At 36.8% G+C, this 17,715-nt stretch overlaps 1 protein-coding gene across 1 annotated transcript in view; it reads right to left on the bottom strand.

The window, feature by feature from the left end:
• Positions 1 to 17,715, bottom strand: part of HHIP (hedgehog interacting protein) — a 67,954-nt gene that overhangs the window by 13,976 nt on the left and 36,263 nt on the right. The window contains exons 5-9 of the mRNA XM_062493867.1: positions 4,853 to 5,004; positions 4,245 to 4,418; positions 3,282 to 3,425; positions 2,257 to 2,378; positions 78 to 201 (exon numbers count right to left, since the gene is read on the bottom strand). Of these exons, the coding sequence (XP_062349851.1) occupies positions 78 to 201; positions 2,257 to 2,378; positions 3,282 to 3,425; positions 4,245 to 4,418; positions 4,853 to 5,004 (716 nt within the window). The remainder of the gene's footprint in view (positions 1 to 77; positions 202 to 2,256; positions 2,379 to 3,281; positions 3,426 to 4,244; positions 4,419 to 4,852; positions 5,005 to 17,715) is intronic.

Below are 17,715 nucleotides of genomic sequence, written 5' to 3'. Positions count from 1 at the left end.
GCTTTATAAAGGCAGCTGAGTGACTAAACACACTTCACATGCATTTTTTGTTTAAGAGTGAGTGGTACAAAACCTACCCATTGCGGTCTCCAAACACGTAACTTCCATAGAGCCTCTCGGACTGGCAGCCCCGATACACAAATCCACCAACCAGGGACCCACTGCTAAATGGCTTGAATTCTAGAAGTGAGGGCTCACTCTCTGAAAAGGAACTACCATAGCATTAGATCATATGCATTTTCATATTGATGAACATCTAGAAAAATGTTACTGCTTCTAGGAAAGAGATGAATTCCATTTAAATATTCCTCAGAATTCAAGATGTGTTGCCAGAAATAAATTGTTTAAAAAATATCAGAAAATTACAACAAAGTCTATTTGTGAAACAATCCATTAGAGATTTCAAAAGGAGAGGCTATAATTGCTTTTTTCCATGTGCACAAGCTGGGAGAGTAAAACTACATAAAGATTAGGCTGGACTTCCATTGAAATCATTGTGATTGCTGCAATTAATTTCTACATGTCAATCCAGTCTGCAGACTGGATCTTCTGAACTTCAGGAACAAAATAACCTCCATTCACTGTAGAGTCCAGTGCAGAAATTCCAGTGATTTTCAGTAGAATTAGTTTTGAAATCCTTTCAATGGTTTGAGACACTTTCCAAATCACAGTTTTAAAGATGGTATGTGTGTTATACCCCATAAAACACTACTATTACTGGCTGTATCTTCTCATGGTAATTTATTTTATGCTGCTATTGCAATTCCTGTACTTTCCCCCCCACCACACTTTTATTTCACAAAACCAGAGTTTAGTCCTACCAAACAATTCTTCAAGGAAGTTTCAGTGTTCATGTTCCTCTTCATGCAACCAAATACTGTTTAGGGTACAAGTAGGCTCCATTTGGCAGGCTAGCTGCATAATTTTAAAAACAGCTACAGCCAGTAGACCATTTTTTAATAGGTATTTGTTTTAGTCAGAGGACTATCTGCAAGCCTTTGATAAATGCATTTCCCATATTGTTCTACATGAGTTAGAGCTGAAATTTTATGGGGGAGAAAAGGAAGATGAACTCTTTTTTATTGAAGGTATTGACCCACAGACTAGTATTAATATTCGCAAGCTTCTCTGGATAGAAACAATATTGCTCAGTTTACTCTGCAATAAGGATGCAGTCAAAATTCCACTGGAGCAGTGGTTAACCAAATACAATTCTTTGGTTTGGCTTTTATAAAATGGACACAGAAAATCCATGCAATAACTGAAGTAGTACAATTGCATTATGCTATTGTGTACAGTTGTGCCAGCTAGCACAGCTGCTTTGCTTTTAAGGGAAATACAGGTGGGAGAACCAAGGGATGTGAATAAGAAAGGGAAATGCTACATTCCAAGACACAGGCCAGTTCTCAAGGTCTTTACACACCGTTGGCATTTATCTCATGCTACCATCAGGAATTTACAAGCTGCTAAATGGGCACTCAAGGCAGGTGGTAGCTTAGAGGAAGTGTCTGAACTTACCTGAACTAGCAAGGGATCTTGGTGAGCATCAGAGTTAAACCTCAGACTGGAATTGTGACTGGCAATCATACTGATTCATAGAGAGCATGAAGCATGGTATTGTTTTGAAGTCCCTAATTGAGTGTATTTATATTTTTGTAATTTAATCTAACCTTGTCATTTATTATGAAGTAGTAGCATAGTGCCTTTTCCTAAGTTTTTTATTTTTAGTAACATTTAAACAGAGCTCAGTCATTTCCCTGTTTGGTTGTGGTCTGTTGTTGTCTATCTCACTTTTTCCATTATAAGAGGCACATTACATGAGGTTTCCATTCTCTGTCTTAAAATGTTATTTGTGAAAGACTAAGAATACATTTTCATCATTTCCTGATATTCCAAAATATTCTCATTATGAGCCAAAACATGTAGCAACAGTGAGATATTTGACAGACTAGCAACTGTCAAATTTCTTAAATCTTATTTACATGATATTCTACACCAACAAGAACTAAGTTGAGTCATTTTAATTTGGTTTTGGCCTGCATCTTTTATCCGCTTCTACATCGAAGTTTTCTCTTGAAAAGACAGAACTTTTCAGTTCTATCTCAGATAGGTTGTCTAGCCTATCTATGCTGTAAGATTCCTATCATGGTTATACAGGCCTATATGTATTCTCTTCTGCTTTCTGTTTATTATTCTATGGACATAGAATATGGACACCTGAGTGGTGCCAGCAGCTTTACCCTGGATAGAACTTACCATAGTCTTTGCCCTTTATTATTTGTAAGATCCTTGCCGAAGATCTGTTCTTTCCATTTGAATCTGAACAAAGTATAGTTAAATTGATGTTTACATCTGTTGGGTGCCGGTCCACAGCACACCTTTATAACAACAAAAAAAGAGAAAATCCATGAGAAAGGTGAGTTCATAACATATAATTATCAATATGAAGTATTACTTTTTAAAGTGTTATTGTTTCTTTGTGGTGCCTACTCATTTGAGGGACCTATTTCATGCTGAGCCATAATACCTGAGAAATATGTTGTATTTATATACAGGAGATAATACAACTTTCCCATTCCTACACCATTTATATGCAGTATGAAATAGAACTATTTTTCCCTAGTGATATAATGTAGTCTGCACTATAGCACCTGAAAAGAATAGTGCCTTAAGCTAAATGAACTTATATGGTGTAGGAATTTTGGACTGTTAAAAACTCCAAGAATTAAGTCCTTATCTGAACAACTTGACTTTCAGATTTTTTTTTCAAACCATAACTTTAAATGTCACTTCAATACTACCACCCACCTAATTTGCTGAATTATGTGTTGTTTAGTTAAAGCATTGTTCTCCTCCTTGCTATTGTTTAGATATCACCAGATGTTCTCATTTGTTCTCCAGGTGCCTTTTTTTCCCAGTCAAGATTCCCATCTCAGCTGTACTTTACCAACTCTCTGCTTTGAGCTCTTTTCTTGCATGAAGTAATTTTAATTAAAAAAAAGTAATTTTATTACTAATTAAAACTAAAAATCCTGTACTTTGTTTCTGTCATTTTGGTCTTGACTTGCAGTAATTGTGCATGCTCTTCTCTTTCCCCTTTGCCAATGTACATTTGTTTTAACTGTGACATATGTGTGGAGGTGGAGGAGTGGAAGATTCAAAAAGTTCACGAGTGCTTTTATTATTGAAATATTGTTGCCTGACTGTATTTAAAAAAAAAAAGCCTGTTTGAAAGCAGTGTCTGTTCCAGAGTAATTTCAGTTTGATTAAAATTTACTTACCGGCCTGGATTGTGGAGTCCATGTGCAAAAATCTCAGGAGGTTGATTTGTGCTATTGAAGTGTGGGTTGCTCCGTGGGATGGAATAAGGGACATTGCACAGGTCAGTATTGACATCGAGGCGCAATACAGAACCTGTAAAATCACTGAGAGAGTTGGAGGGTAAAATAATTGGGTTTTTAAAAAGTATTTTACTGGTAGATTTCATTCATATAATACTAGAGTGAACCAGCAAAATAAATGACCCACTTTACTGATTAATCATGTAGAGATTGATTTCATGGTGGATGCAAGTCCAAGGAAGAGCAGCAGAACCTTTCAAAGATTCCGTTTGGCAAGTATCCTGCCTTATTATGTGCAGACTAAAATGCCTCTGACCATGTTGTTAGGAAGCAACTTGATCATAAGAACAACTTTCCAAACATTATAGTTGTTTAGGGCCTCAAATATAAGGCTATGTGTGTCATCTAGAGTAACTATGGATATAATCACTTTGTAATTGCAAAGTGCTTTTTGCTCACACTTTGGATCCTACTCTTGAATTCAATGATTTCTGGTCACAATACAATCCAAAGACTAATTATATAGAAAGCAAGTGAGAATAAAAAATTGTGTTGTTTGAATGGAGCTGTTGATACTTTTTGTAAAGATTCAGAACTTTGTTTTTTATGAAACAGAAGAAACTAAAATGTTTTAACTTATATTTGTGATTGTGATGGAAGAAAGGAGAAGTAGAAGAAGAGCACCAAAATTATTTTCATAAACATGAAAAGATGTGGTGTTTGAATTAATTCCATTCCATTAATTTAAAACCAAGTACTACAATTGCTCTCTGGTCTGGGTTTTAAGTATATCCTAATACTTAAAAAATACGTTAAAAACCACAGGAGCACCTGCAGTTCTGCTGAGCCAAAGAGGCCTTTTGAGCACAATAATAGAATTCTATCCACTAGTAGTTTTTGTACCTTAAACCATCCATCTCCTCCATGTCATCTAGAGTGATCATGCCATCTCCAAGAAAAATGTATAGGAAACCATCTGGGCCAAACAGCAGCTGTCCTCCTAGATGTTTTCGATGTAGTTCTGCTACTTCTAAAAACACTCTCGCTGTCCTCATGTCAACTTGGTGTGGATTTTTCCTGCAAGTTAAAGGTATGAGCACAGTTTTCACAGTTCACTCTCTCTGTTCTTTCTGAAAATAACTTGACTCAATCAAATTATGCTCTGAGACGTGGACGTTGTAACTTGGTGGAAAAATGCCAGTTTTTTCTGAGAAATTTCCATTTTCTAGCATTCACAAACAATTACTGTGATGCCTATACATAATAAGTAGGAAGCAATTAACATTAAAAAATGACAGAATGACTAAAAAAAAAAAGTCTTTAAAAGAAAAAACTGTAGTTACTGTCGTTCCAAAACTAGTATTTGAAAAAAAAAAATCCACAATAGTTTTTCTGCAGGTGCCCAAGTTTATACATGGGAAACCTCAAATTCATTTTAGCAATCAGAAATACTGAAATGCAGAGGTTGTTGAGAAATACAGTGTTTGTTAATTTTAGACTTCTACTGATACCTGGATACTGTGTACTCTACCACCCTAAGGATGTGGTCATGAGGTCCAATAGCCCACCGTTCTTGGTTGGTGGTATAAGACACATACAGCTTTCCATTTTTCTTGTAATTGGGGTGGAATGCAAGGCTTAACAGTCCTCTTTCATCTCCTCCCTGCAGTCAAATGAAAAACACAAAGAATTGTGAAGTTAATTATGTTCTTTATTGTGTTTCAGCTGGAACCCAAGAAAAAAAAAAGTTTCTTTCTTGTGGATAATCTTTGCCCAAACTCTTTTATTTCTTTCCTGACTACTGCACAAAAAGGATTATAAAACATTTCACTTTGGGGAAGTCTTTAAGAGCTAGAACAAGACAATTGCCTTATGTAGTTATCTATGCACAAGTCTGTTACGCCACTTTTGTGGAGTGATTTGTGTATGTAATCTTTGAGAAGCCATGAAGACAAGTTTAAGTGCTGTGAAGGATTCTTTTCTGGGTTACTAGGTTGCTTGTAATTCGTAGAAGATGAATAAAAAGGTCTATAATCAGCAGTCACTTCTAATCCACGTATCCAAAACCTAAAACATAGTGCTGGCTGCCAGCTCCCACTGTCTTGGCAATATGTTTAGAAAACAGTTAAATTGCTTGTGTAATATGTAAACCTTTGTTTTACCCTGGAGGCAGCAACATCAGTTGTCACAACTATGGTGGTCTGTTCATCATAGCTGGTGTACTGTAGGTAATAAGCAGCCTTGGTCTGTGTGCAGAGAAACCATAGCTTTACATGTGGTCCCTCACTGGAAAAGTTTTTTGTTATTTTTTAAAAATAAAAATAGAAAAATCTCAGAACAACTTTCTTTTGTTATTATGTTTGCCATGACGATTAGTACAGTTATATGTTAAGCATCCAATCTATGTAATGTACTGTGACAATGCAAATACACTGTTAACTTAAATAGAAGGCTATTTTCTTTTTGGCTACTAAAAAGCTTCTAAAAAGTATATGCACTATTACTATGCCTAAAACTGTATTTATATCAACAAAGAATAAAACTTAGATTCATTTGTTGCTGTTGAGGTAATACAGGGAGTGAAGCTGAGGCACGGAAATAAACACAGCACATAGTTAACAATTCAAATTAAATTAATATATGTGATTATTCACAAGGGGATAGATGTGTTGGGGTTTGACTCAGGACTTGTCAGCCCTTCAAAACTAGAACCAGTGACTCTGTTGTAGATTCAAGTGCTCCAGCTCTGCACCCGTAAGGAGACATTTTGCAATTCTAACCACACCCAAGATAACTAATTATGAAATTTGAAATTATAAGAGAGAATGAAGCTTTAAAATGTATTTGCACTTCAGAGTGATAGATGGGCCTGTCTTCCTGTTGAAAGTCATCCCACAAAAGGCCTAATTGGGAAAGTGCACAGCTTTAATTTATTTTAATTCAATATGATTGTCGTACTTCCTTTTTAATCACAACCACCAAAGAGAAACCTGAGTCAGAAATGGAGATGTAAATAGGTCAAGAGATTTCCATACAAACAGATTAGTACAATGAAATCTGGATCCTGCTAATTTAGACGCAGACAAAATTTGCTAGTTTGTTTGCTAGAAAAATTTAGTTTCGGGGGGTTATCAGAGAGGTTAGTTTTGAAAGTCTAGTTAGAGCTGCCAAATCAGTTGCAGTCATCATGGATGAAGGGACTGCCAATCCAGCTCTTTCTCCTTTATGAGCCAAAAATAATTCTGCAGCTGAGTCTGAACTGATTGTAGATATTATTGTTTGAGTTTCTAAGGGTTTTGACCAAGTTGCTCTGATAAAGCCTGAAACAAAGGGAGGCAAATCAGTTGCTTTGGGAACAGGAAGGCATATTTCAAAGATTCCTGATGAATGATTCTATCTGTTGTGCCCAGACAAAGACAGTCCTATTTCTTCTCCTGAGAGATGAGTTCAACTCATTTAAGGGCCCAGGAATGTCAGTGAGTCACACTAGGTCTGCCATGCAAGGTGAGTTATTGAAAGTATTAGTAAGAAAAGATCTTTTTGTTACTGAGCTGAAGATTTTTATTTAGTGCTTGATGCCATGGCAGCCATCTCAGTGTGAAAGTGAAGCTGTTGAAAGCGTAAACAGGTGAAAATTAAATTAAGAGCTTTTAATCAAGTACACATGAAGCAAGAATTTGAAAAATGAATGAAACACAGGACCTGCAAGGTAGTAACTGTGGCAAGTTGCATTTGTAGGATCAAGCCGTGACTTTTACTCATTGCTGTCTTTCATCATTGTTGGAGAGCAGTGTATCACTTTGTGGATTGTTTCTATTGCTTCTTAAAAAGTCACACTGCTGTTTTTCAAAGTCAGATAGGCATGTTTTGTTCTAAAAAGTCTACTTACTCAGGAAGTTAATAAAAAACTTTGTGAATATCCTTTCAAGACACTGAAATCAGTGCAGCATCAAGCCATTAGTTAGTTCATGTTCAATTAGAAATACAGATGAGTTTTTCCATATTTACTTTTCCTGGCTTTGGAAACTGATTCTTCATGTGTTTTTTCAACTTTATCACTAACTGGCAAACCTGTTCTTCCCAATCAAATTCCTGCCACAATTTCCATAGCTTTTGAAATGCCCTCTATGTGCCAGAAAGTATATAGTTGTAGTTCTGAACTGTTGTCTCATATGCTGTGTGGTAAATGGAGAGATATCCAGCAAAATCCCTTAGCAGCAGTAAATTTAGTACTCTCAAACCGAATAATTATGTTCAAAATCTCAGACTTTCTCTACAAAATATTCTGCACTTTTATTTTTTTATCAATGGACTTTTGATATGAAACCAGCATCCTAGGCTTTCCAGTCTCTCCTGTGGATGCCATGTGTCAAATATCTGTATCTTTTTCTTGGCACCTTGAAAGGTTATTGACATTATTTTCTTTGAAAGTTTCCCTTTACATGAAACCAGCACCAACAAACTGTAGATGACAAAGCAGCTTGTATGAGATTCTGCACGGCACCATTTGATGGAATAACCATTAATGTTTGTCAGCTGTATAAGGAAGGGCAAGAAGAATGAGACAAATCTTTGTATTCCATTGGGAAGTCTGTTGAAGACAAAGAATGATGGTTGGCTGAAATGAGTATTAATTACTTAAACATACTGTGGACTGGGGCCAGTATGAAATTTGTGTCGTAACTGAATCTGGCAGCTCCCACTTTTGATGTCTGTCTGTGCTGCTCTGTAGCTTGAACGCTCCCCTCTCCTGTTCGTGGCTGTGACACGTTTTGCACCAATACTACCCTTTCTTTCAAATCTGATTTCCTTGGGACAGGAACCTTGGACATTTAAACCCCAGTCTGGCCTACTTTAAGACCACAGCCATGAGAATAATTTAATCAGAATTCCATAAAGTCAGTACAAAGCCAAGTAAACATTAAAACAAAGTGTTTCTGTATTTTTTTCATTTTTAAAGGGCTGTTTAGCTATGTTATGTCAGTTCTGAAATTACATTGCAGCAGTATGTGTTCTCAACTGAAGGATATTTGTGATACTTCTTCTTGCATTGCAATTTCTGCTATAATATATTTACACTAGTAAAAATGTTAAACAAGTGCACAAAACTATCCACTTTGTATTTTGACCTAACACTAAAAGAAATAATTTGCATGTGAATACTGGATTTTTATAGAATGGTGCTATTTTCATCAAATCACTCCTTAGAAGTGGGCTCTGCTTCCATTTTGTATGCTTTCAGATCTACTCTGGTATACCTCTGATATTATATACAAAAGTTTTATTACATTATTAAGATATTATACTGTTTCTATAATACAGAAACATATGCTGCACTTATTTTTAAGCCATTTAATTATGTCTATATATGTGTTATTACATATAGTAAATACAGAGAAATACACAGGAATGCTTTAATTGGTATTTTAAATTATTTAATTTAAAATAGATCATATTGTAAGTATGACCCTTAATTACGTATCCTTAGTAGTAATTAATGCTAGTAAGCAAAACCAGACATGACCATTTATTTCCATTACTCTGTGTGGCTTAATAGTAAACAATGTAGGTAGCATAGCCCAAGTTTCCCTTTAAAATTGAATTTGAAATGCACTCTTTATATAATACTTATAAAATAGCAGTACTTATACTTAACAGTACTATCATGGTGTGTATATATATATATGGTATATAATAGCATTTATACTTGACTTTTTTGTCTGGACAAACTCACTCTCATGCTGGAATGGCATAACAACCTTTTTTAAAAGGGGCTGTGCTTAAAACACGGACTTAATATTTTAACTATAATACCTTTATATATTTTTTTAATCTATTCTTATAGCGCAAACACTGCATAAGTTGTTGAAGTAATACAATCACCTTAATTTAGTTTATTTCCTATGTAATAAATAGCATAACCAGTATGCTTTACCAAGAGTTTGATCTTAAGGAGTTTTACTTGTAAAAAACATGGGTGAAGGGTAAAACCTCTTATCAGGCAGCACCATCTGAACTCTTCAGAACAAGATTCAGGAGGGCTGAAGATCAGTGTCAGGTATTCTTCTCAGTGGGAACTGTTTGCTTAATTGCCATGTTTTGGAAATTTGGCCCCAGCACAGGACAGAAACGTGACTCCAGCAGAAGCAGAAGCCTGCCAAGGTCTGCTGCAGGGGTACACCCTGCCCTTCGAGCTGCAGCACCTATTCTGAGCTTCGCAAGAGGGAATTGCCCCTGACTGGAGGAAATACAGCTAACAGAATGAAAGGAGCAGAAATTGTCTGGGCTGCAGGCACGCTGCAGGAGCAGAGCTCCTGTGAGACCTCTTGGGTGTTGAGGACTCCAGTGCTTTGCTATCTGTGGGGCCTGAGGCCTCTGGCAAGGGAAGGATTTGAAACATAAGACATTTACCTTAGGGGAAAATAATTACACTGATGTCATGGCTCAGTATGGTCTACATACTAGACCCTATCTCCAAAGCATTTCCTTTTTCCTCTTGTGTTGCAGAGCTTCACTTTTTTCCTTGTTTATAAAAGGCTTTGCAGTTATCTAAGGATTTTTTTTAGAAAACGTTTTCATCATTTTTTACTGACTTCAACAAATGTACTATTTTAATACTTGACTTTAGGTACAGGAATGCTTTACAAATGAATTTATACACGAGAAATACTTAAAGGGCTGTACTCTGACTTGGAATTTAAGCACAAAATTTGCTAAAGTTAGAGATGCTTTTTATTCAGTTAGGTGCAGGGCAGGATTTAGCTGAAAATGGCCAAAGTGCATCCATCACAAAGTTTTCTGTTCTGATGTTTGATAGCACTAGAACTTAAGAGTCCAATTCTTTTTTTCTTCTTACTTCTGTTGCAGCAAAGACAAAATTTTGACATGGGGGGATCATTTTTTTCTTTTCCTTACCTTCACAGTCCTTTGAAGATACCAGTCACTAAATGCAGGACCTTTCACTTCTAGTCCTAGTCCTCTGTACTTATTTTTTTAATTCCTCAACTCCAGATTTTGCTGTTCTGCTGGACAAGTCTTTAGTTTAATCCAAATGACAATCCTCGTCCCCTGATAATACAATTCTTTCTTCCCGTCCTCCTAAAGAAAGTACATGAAACTTATAAATGCAGATGCCAACCCAACACAAACCCACAGCTTGCCTCCTTCACACTCTTCTGGTACAAGAGGAATGCTGCTTTCACAACTCTCCCAGTTATTGGTTGGGAGCAGCTGAAAGCTTTGAGACAGCCCAGAGCCAGCCAATAATTGAGAGGTTTCGGGCAGAGTGACATACGGCTGCGAGTGTGTTTGCAAGGAGGTGGCCATGAGCCCATGTGAGGTCTGCATCTGGACTGGGAAACTTTATGTACTGCACTGCTTTAGGAGAATTGGAATAACAGAAGACAGTGGAAATCAGTCCCGGAAGATGGAGATTCAAATAAAGACCAGATGATTATTGCATTCAGTAAAGCTGGCTCAGGAAGGTGTGAATTACACACTTTCCTGCACCACAGAGGCCTCTTGAGCTGTAAGCAGCATTTATCCTCTGGGAACACAGGTGGTGATTCCACCTCTGTCCCCAGCTGGATTTATTTTCAAGGAAGCTTTACATTCCACCAGCAACTCAGTGAGTGGTTCACCAGCCGAGGCCACTATGGGAAGGTAAAAAATAAGCATGCTCCTTCTCAATTCCCTGGCACGCCTCCACTTTCTGGTCTTTTATTTATTTATTTGGTATATCTGCTCTCCTACACTTTTCAGCATTTGCTCACTACAGACTGTCTTTCCCTGACAGGTTTTCTGCTGCATTGGTTTGAGGTCTATTGTGCTGCATAATTAGCCTTCCAGGAAAGCAAGAAAGCTTCCTTCCAGTGAATGAGAATGCAGTAAGTGTTCAGAAATTTACTGACCATGAAAATCCTTCATTAATAGGGGAGAATAGACTTGATGACCTTTGTATTTTTATCTCCTCCTTGCTGTTGCTCTGAAGCTTTACCCACCTTTCCACGTCACTTCTGTGATAATGACAAATTTTACAACTCTCTTTCCATGGGCAGTCCAATAAAATTGGCTCAGATGATGGCCCACAGAGAACAGACTACATTCCATTAACATTCACAAATACTTGACATGATGACAAGACACTAATAATCCTCATTCCCAAATAAGGATTCCTTAGTCACCAAAAACGGTGGCTTTACCTTTTCCAATCAAGAATGACTTTTTAAAACTTGCACCCTACTTTGATGCTATCTGACTTTATTTTTCTGTAAACACACAAACAATACAAAGGAATCTTACTAGCGACTTGCTTTTCTACCAATGCTTTAATATGACTATGATCCTTTCAGCCATCTGTTCTCATGCTCTCCTTCCTTCACTGTGTATATGGAACTTTATTTTTCAGTTCAATACAATTTTTCATTTTGTTTAAAATACAGATTAATGGCAGAGAGTTTTCAGAAGACTCTAAGAATTACCATTCAATACATAAGTTGCTTTTTTTATAGCATGACATTTCAGCCAATCACTGCTGTCACTTTTGTCCTTCCTATGGATAAAAATGTGCTGTGGAAAAATAAAAATCCTACTACCATGCAAAGATCTTCTTGAGCTGCTAATTTTGATAAATGTCCACAAAAAAGTCTACAGCACTTTAAATGAGCTATAAGACTTATTTTCTTTTCCGCTAAGAGGGAAAAAAAAGGATGTATGGTGACACAGAGCAAACTTGACAGTGCTTATGTAAAATGAACGAACCTACAACAAATTCTATACTCTGATAATCGAAAACAAATTCATGCTGTTTTACCGTGACCACTTTATATGGAAATTTAGGGATATAATTCAGAACAGAATAACAGTAATTATCATACTCTCTGCATTAAATGAAAACCAGAAATGTTGATCTGTCTAATTGTAAGCATTAAAAATAACTAGTTTCAAATAAGAGGGGTGCAAATGGGAATATGCCATGATGACCTTACTCTTACAAACAATTCTGCCTTTCTTCTTTGGCTCTCAGTGCTGAACCATCACCTATTAGAGCAGGTATTTGCTTTTTCTGGTTGCCAAAGGAAGGGCACATTCACATGAGCTATGTACTTAAATATTGTAAGGCTGGGGGAGAACACAGAAAACCACAGCCAGCACGAAGGAAAAAAAGCTTTAGATTTCCATTTAGATTGGTCTCCATGTCCTTACTGTTGTCTGCATGCTAATGGATATTAAAACTTGCTCAGCAAGTGCCAAAAGTTGCTAGCAGTCTGCATCTTGCAAAAGAAATGGTTAAAAGAATTTTAAAAAGCCCCCCTTTGACAGGATACCTTTTGCCAGTGATTAATAAAGGGGTAGAGGCACTTCATTCTTCCACACCATCTGTATTTCTTTACCAAGTATTACCATGATAATCATTCATGTTTGCAACATAACCTGGATTAAACTGTGGCCTTTATGAGCTCTGTCACTGTTTTGAGAGAAGAGTGAGTTCCATGACTTATCAAAATGATGCTCATCTTTGCTGTAGATGTAAAAGTAATCTCCTTCATTGGATGTTATTTCTTAAGCACATTTCTTGCTGTAGTCACTAAGGTTCTGAAGGTACTTAGGAAAGGCTTTTAAGTGATTTCTGCCAGATATTTCAAATCTCCTTTTCTTCTTATTTTAAGAAACTGGAAAATTGCATTATCCAAATGATTTTTAGTAGGGGAGTGGGAGACAATTTGAAGAAGTTCAAGTAGCATAAACACACAGGGGAGAGACAGTTGATGCTTATATTCCACCTATGGTCTTGTCTGAGCTTCTCTTCTGAGCACAGAGACCCTGTGTAGAACATGAGGCTTTGCCTGCAGGCCTCGAAAGATGGGGAACATGTCATTATTTTTCAGCTGCCAAAAAATGGGTAAATCCTAACATTAAAGAAAATGCTGTTCTGCTCTCTAATATCCAAAGAACTTCTGGACTCTGAAAGCTGGATGCATGGAGAGGCATATTTCAGCCTATATTTAGAATTAGCATTCAGCATAGTTTTGATAATAACATGTCGTATCTTCAGAGCAAATGCTGGTTGCATGTGTTGCTGGTTTTCTCAGTAATGATTAAGCTATATGTAATAGGCAAAGTCAGACTTTCTATTTAGAAGCTCTGTAAGTGTTCTTCAAGATTTTACCAGTAGACATACAACAGCACTACTGGATGAAGGCTAGGCCACTCTGTTATGTCTTCTTACTCCAGCACTGAAATTGCTTATACCTACGTTCTTTGGTCATTCAGCTGTTCCAAGAAGTAGGCAGTCTTGTCTTATTGTCACAAATGCAAACAGAAAACCTATTTAGATGTCCATCATCTGCTACTGAGTTTTAAGCTTCCACATGTGAGTGTGAGCACTGGAGCTGTATTTGTTATCTAAAATCAAACTCCTTGAAATACAAGGATGGCACCTTTTGGAATCCTGGTACAAATGCGGCCAGAAATAATCCAAAAATGGCCATGATTGCATTTTTTCAACAAAAATAATGCATGTGCATCATGTTTGTACTTGGGTCAGAAACACATTTAAGCATTGAACCCTCACATTTCTGAAAAGGTACTGAATGGGAGCTGGGAAGAAAAATGTGTTTGAATTCTCTGATAGTGCCCAAGGATTTTTCTCCCTGGTTGTTTGCCTATCCCATCAACCTCCCAGTGCCCCAGGAACTGAGCAGCCCAAGGGCAGAAGGACAAGTGAGCAACTTGCCTACACTGCTGCAGTTAAGCTTGGCTTTAAATACTGCCTTAAGCAATCAAATTATTTTAGTTCTTTCAGTAAGTCTTAAAAAATATATGTATCTCACCAGCTACCTGAAAACGAGGAGTAAATAAATCCAGAGGTATCCAGATTTTTTCCACAGACATTTTGCAAACACCAGAGGAAGCTAAAATAATCAGGCATTTTTTGTGGATCCCTCATATAGGTCTTGTCTTTACCTCTCAACTAAAATAGTGAGAAAAATATTAATATTTTGAAGAGAGACGTGAATATTTTTATGAAATGTGCCAAGTGGAAAAACCAGGGTGGTGGAGGATATACGGTTTGCTCTCCATGACTAGAATCTGTATATAAGAGGAGAATGATGGCAATCCACAGCCGTGTTGACAATTCAGACATACAGGAAATACCCTTGTAGGAAACTAATACCATCTGGGTTTGGCCCAAGATGTGTGAATGAAAAATATGTTTCTTGTTGAGAATGCAAAGATAGTTTTGGACATTGCAAAGAAGGAATGTGTTAAGCATGCACAGTTATAAAAATGAAATAGGGTGAGGCACTGCATGCATATGGAATAATTGGAGGAATATGTGTTTGTGTGTGTCAATAGCTGATGCAGACACAGAACTTCAGAACTCATTTGTCCTAAGACAACCAGTAAATTACTATGAAAAATGCCTTCAGTACAAATGGCTGGAAGCTCTCAGAATTAAGACGGTGTTGGAAAATGCTGATTTGTCCAAGTGCCTGCTTTCCCTGATGGAAAGGGAGGTTTGCTTGTTACACATCTTGTATTTGGGGAGCAAAAACTAAAATATTTCTGAAATTCTTGAAACGTCCACTTCTAGTATGTGTGAAAGTCGGAATTTTGATTATTTCAGTGAGTTGTTTTCAGTTTGGAAATTAGTTTTAGTTAAAAGAATGTCAACACTGAAATGAAATATTTCATTTGGCCCTTTCTGAGAACCTTTCAGTCCACACTTGGTGAGAGTATGTTTTCAGAATCTCAGAATATTCTCACTCCTCTCAATCCTGTTCTTGCATTAACTGTCTGAGATTTTAGTGTCTGTTCTTGGCATAGGAAGGCTCTCTGGTTTCTAACGAAGCCATTGCCAGCATTCTGAGGTTCCTAAGACTCACTGCCTGCGGGATGGATTTTTGCCTCTCCCTCGACACCCTCATCTACTTGTGAAAGCCCCAGCAGTGCTGATTTTTCTGTTATTTGTGAGCATAATGAATGCCTTGCATGGATAGGAAAAAGTTCCAGACTCTTTTTTTGTGCACATTTGCTTTCTGCTCCAGACTAGCCTTGAGTACTATCATCCTTCCTCTAAGTTCAGGATCTAAATGCTCTTTTTGAAGAAAATTATTGAGAAAATAAAAGGTTTGCTGGCTTTTCATGTGTGTCAAGATTCTGGATTAACCCTGTTCCATGCTCAAAGACACTCATTTTACAAATTACCTGTTCCTTAACTCAGCAATGCTCATACAATGACAGTAAAATGGCTGTTATTATATCTTGGTCTTAATTTGGTTTTCAGCAGATTTTTGACATATCTAATTTCTCACTGTTAAACACTCCTGGAGATATTTATTTAACATGCATTAATTGTTTTAGTGCTTATCCAGAAGTCTGAATTCAAAAAAAGAGAAAAAAGAATTTTCATTCTTTTCCGTTCTTTTTAGTAGGCATTGAACTTGCACAGCACCTGAGACCTTTAGACAGGATGACCAAAGTCTATTAAACCAAACGTTATTTAGACACTGAAGGCACTCCACTGGGTAGCTTTGATTGATGAGCAACCTGTGCCAGTGTCTCTTTACCCTCACAGTCAAGAATTGCTTCCTCATATCCAGTCTAAACCTGCCCTCATCCTCTGCTAGGCTGGACACACAAAGCACTGCTTTCACTTGCATCTCCTGTGGAACGTGCACATCTGCCTTGCACATCTGCCTCTCAGGAGAGGATTTATGACTGTGCAGGGCTTGGATTTTCCAAGCTGTTTATGCTTATGGGTTATGCACATATTCACTACATACGCTCGCACCCAGCATTAGGGTGAGCACAGTTTTCCTTGGCCTTGTAGGTTAAATTCTCATCAAATGTAATTGTTTTTGTAGCCCCAAAAGTGGAACGCGACTGGATATAAACAGCGCACACGTGCTTGATTTGCATATCTTAAGGCTTAAAGAAATGATCTTTAAACTATCTAAAAGGATTTATTTTATAGTAAAGAATAAACTAATGTTGTTATGCTTGCAACATTCAATTCCACTGTTGGGGAGAAAGGGATTTGAAAACTGTGCACTTCACGTATGTGCCCCGTGTATTTTTAAGGAACTCATTAAATTATGGTTGTACTACGTATTTTAAATATTGACATTTCTGAGTGGAGTTTAATTTTTATTCTGCCAAGTGTTGTAAATTCATGTTTTGGATTCTGAGGATTTCCGTGGAGGTGGAAAACCACTAATCATTTCTTCTTGTTCATGCAACTTATATTTACTTCCATGTTTTAACTTGAGGCAGACCTTTTCTATTAATGCTGATAACACTGCTCTCAGTGTAAACCAAACTCTTTTGGAGCTGGAAGGAGGAAAATATCCTCTAACTAATGGTAATGATCATTCCCTTAATACAAAATTTCATTTCATAAGGCCCTAATCAGCAAGTATTTAGGCACATACCCAAACTCCACTGATTTTTTTTTTTCTAGTGCAAAACAGGATAACATGAGGCAGCCAATTCTCTCCACTTTAGCGTTTACTTGATTTTTGGTGTCAGTATATGAGATCTGATACAATGATGATGAGGGGATTTATCAATCAAAAATCCTTCTGATTGAGGAGGAAAAAAATTACTGGAAAAAATGGAAAATTTTCTCTTAATTAATCTTACCTTGAGATTTCATAAAGATTATTTTATGGTCTGTTGCTAATGTGGTGGTTATGCAGCTAAAGGCATTATCTTCACATCATTATAATGAAACATAACACTGGTATCCTTGACTTTATTAGCCAGGCTTCATTGGTATCTGACATTATATATTTCCTATTATAAATCTAAATAAGAACTTACACTGACCTGCATTAGACCAAACATTAAACAATTTACTAAGATTACAACTTCAGAAAAAAAAAAAGAAAGAAGTCTTTTAGACCACCAAGAAACAACCATAAATTTAAGGAAATATGAGGTTTCCACCACGTGACTTCCCCTGCAGAGTTATGCAACAGACTGCTGTTACTTAAAGGTCATACATAAAACATTTATGGTACATTTTTTAAGAGATTTATGGTGTTTCTATTTATACAACTTATATGTCAACAATTTAAAGGTAGAGTATACTAAAATAACAAATTAAACTCTAATCCCTTTGAGTCCTTGATAAAATAGAATGCTTTAACTTAAGTCATATATAAAAGAGGTTTAATAAATGTATCTGTATTAACTGATGTGGTATGTGTGATGCAATGATTAGCTGTTTATTATCTATTACAGATCCTTTGCTCATTTTTATCCTGAAAATCATTTGCAAATGGGGCTGGTTAGGAGAGCATTCCTTGGAGCATAGGCCCATTACATGGTGGTGTGGCTCTCTTTAGAATTGCTCTGCAAATCAGTC

This window comes from Cinclus cinclus, chromosome 5 (genome assembly GCF_963662255.1).
Source record: "Cinclus cinclus chromosome 5, bCinCin1.1, whole genome shotgun sequence".
Taxonomy (NCBI): Eukaryota; Metazoa; Chordata; class Aves; order Passeriformes; family Cinclidae; genus Cinclus; species Cinclus cinclus.
Note: the sequence above shows the minus strand (reverse complement) of the source record. Positions and strands in the feature narration are given on the sequence as shown.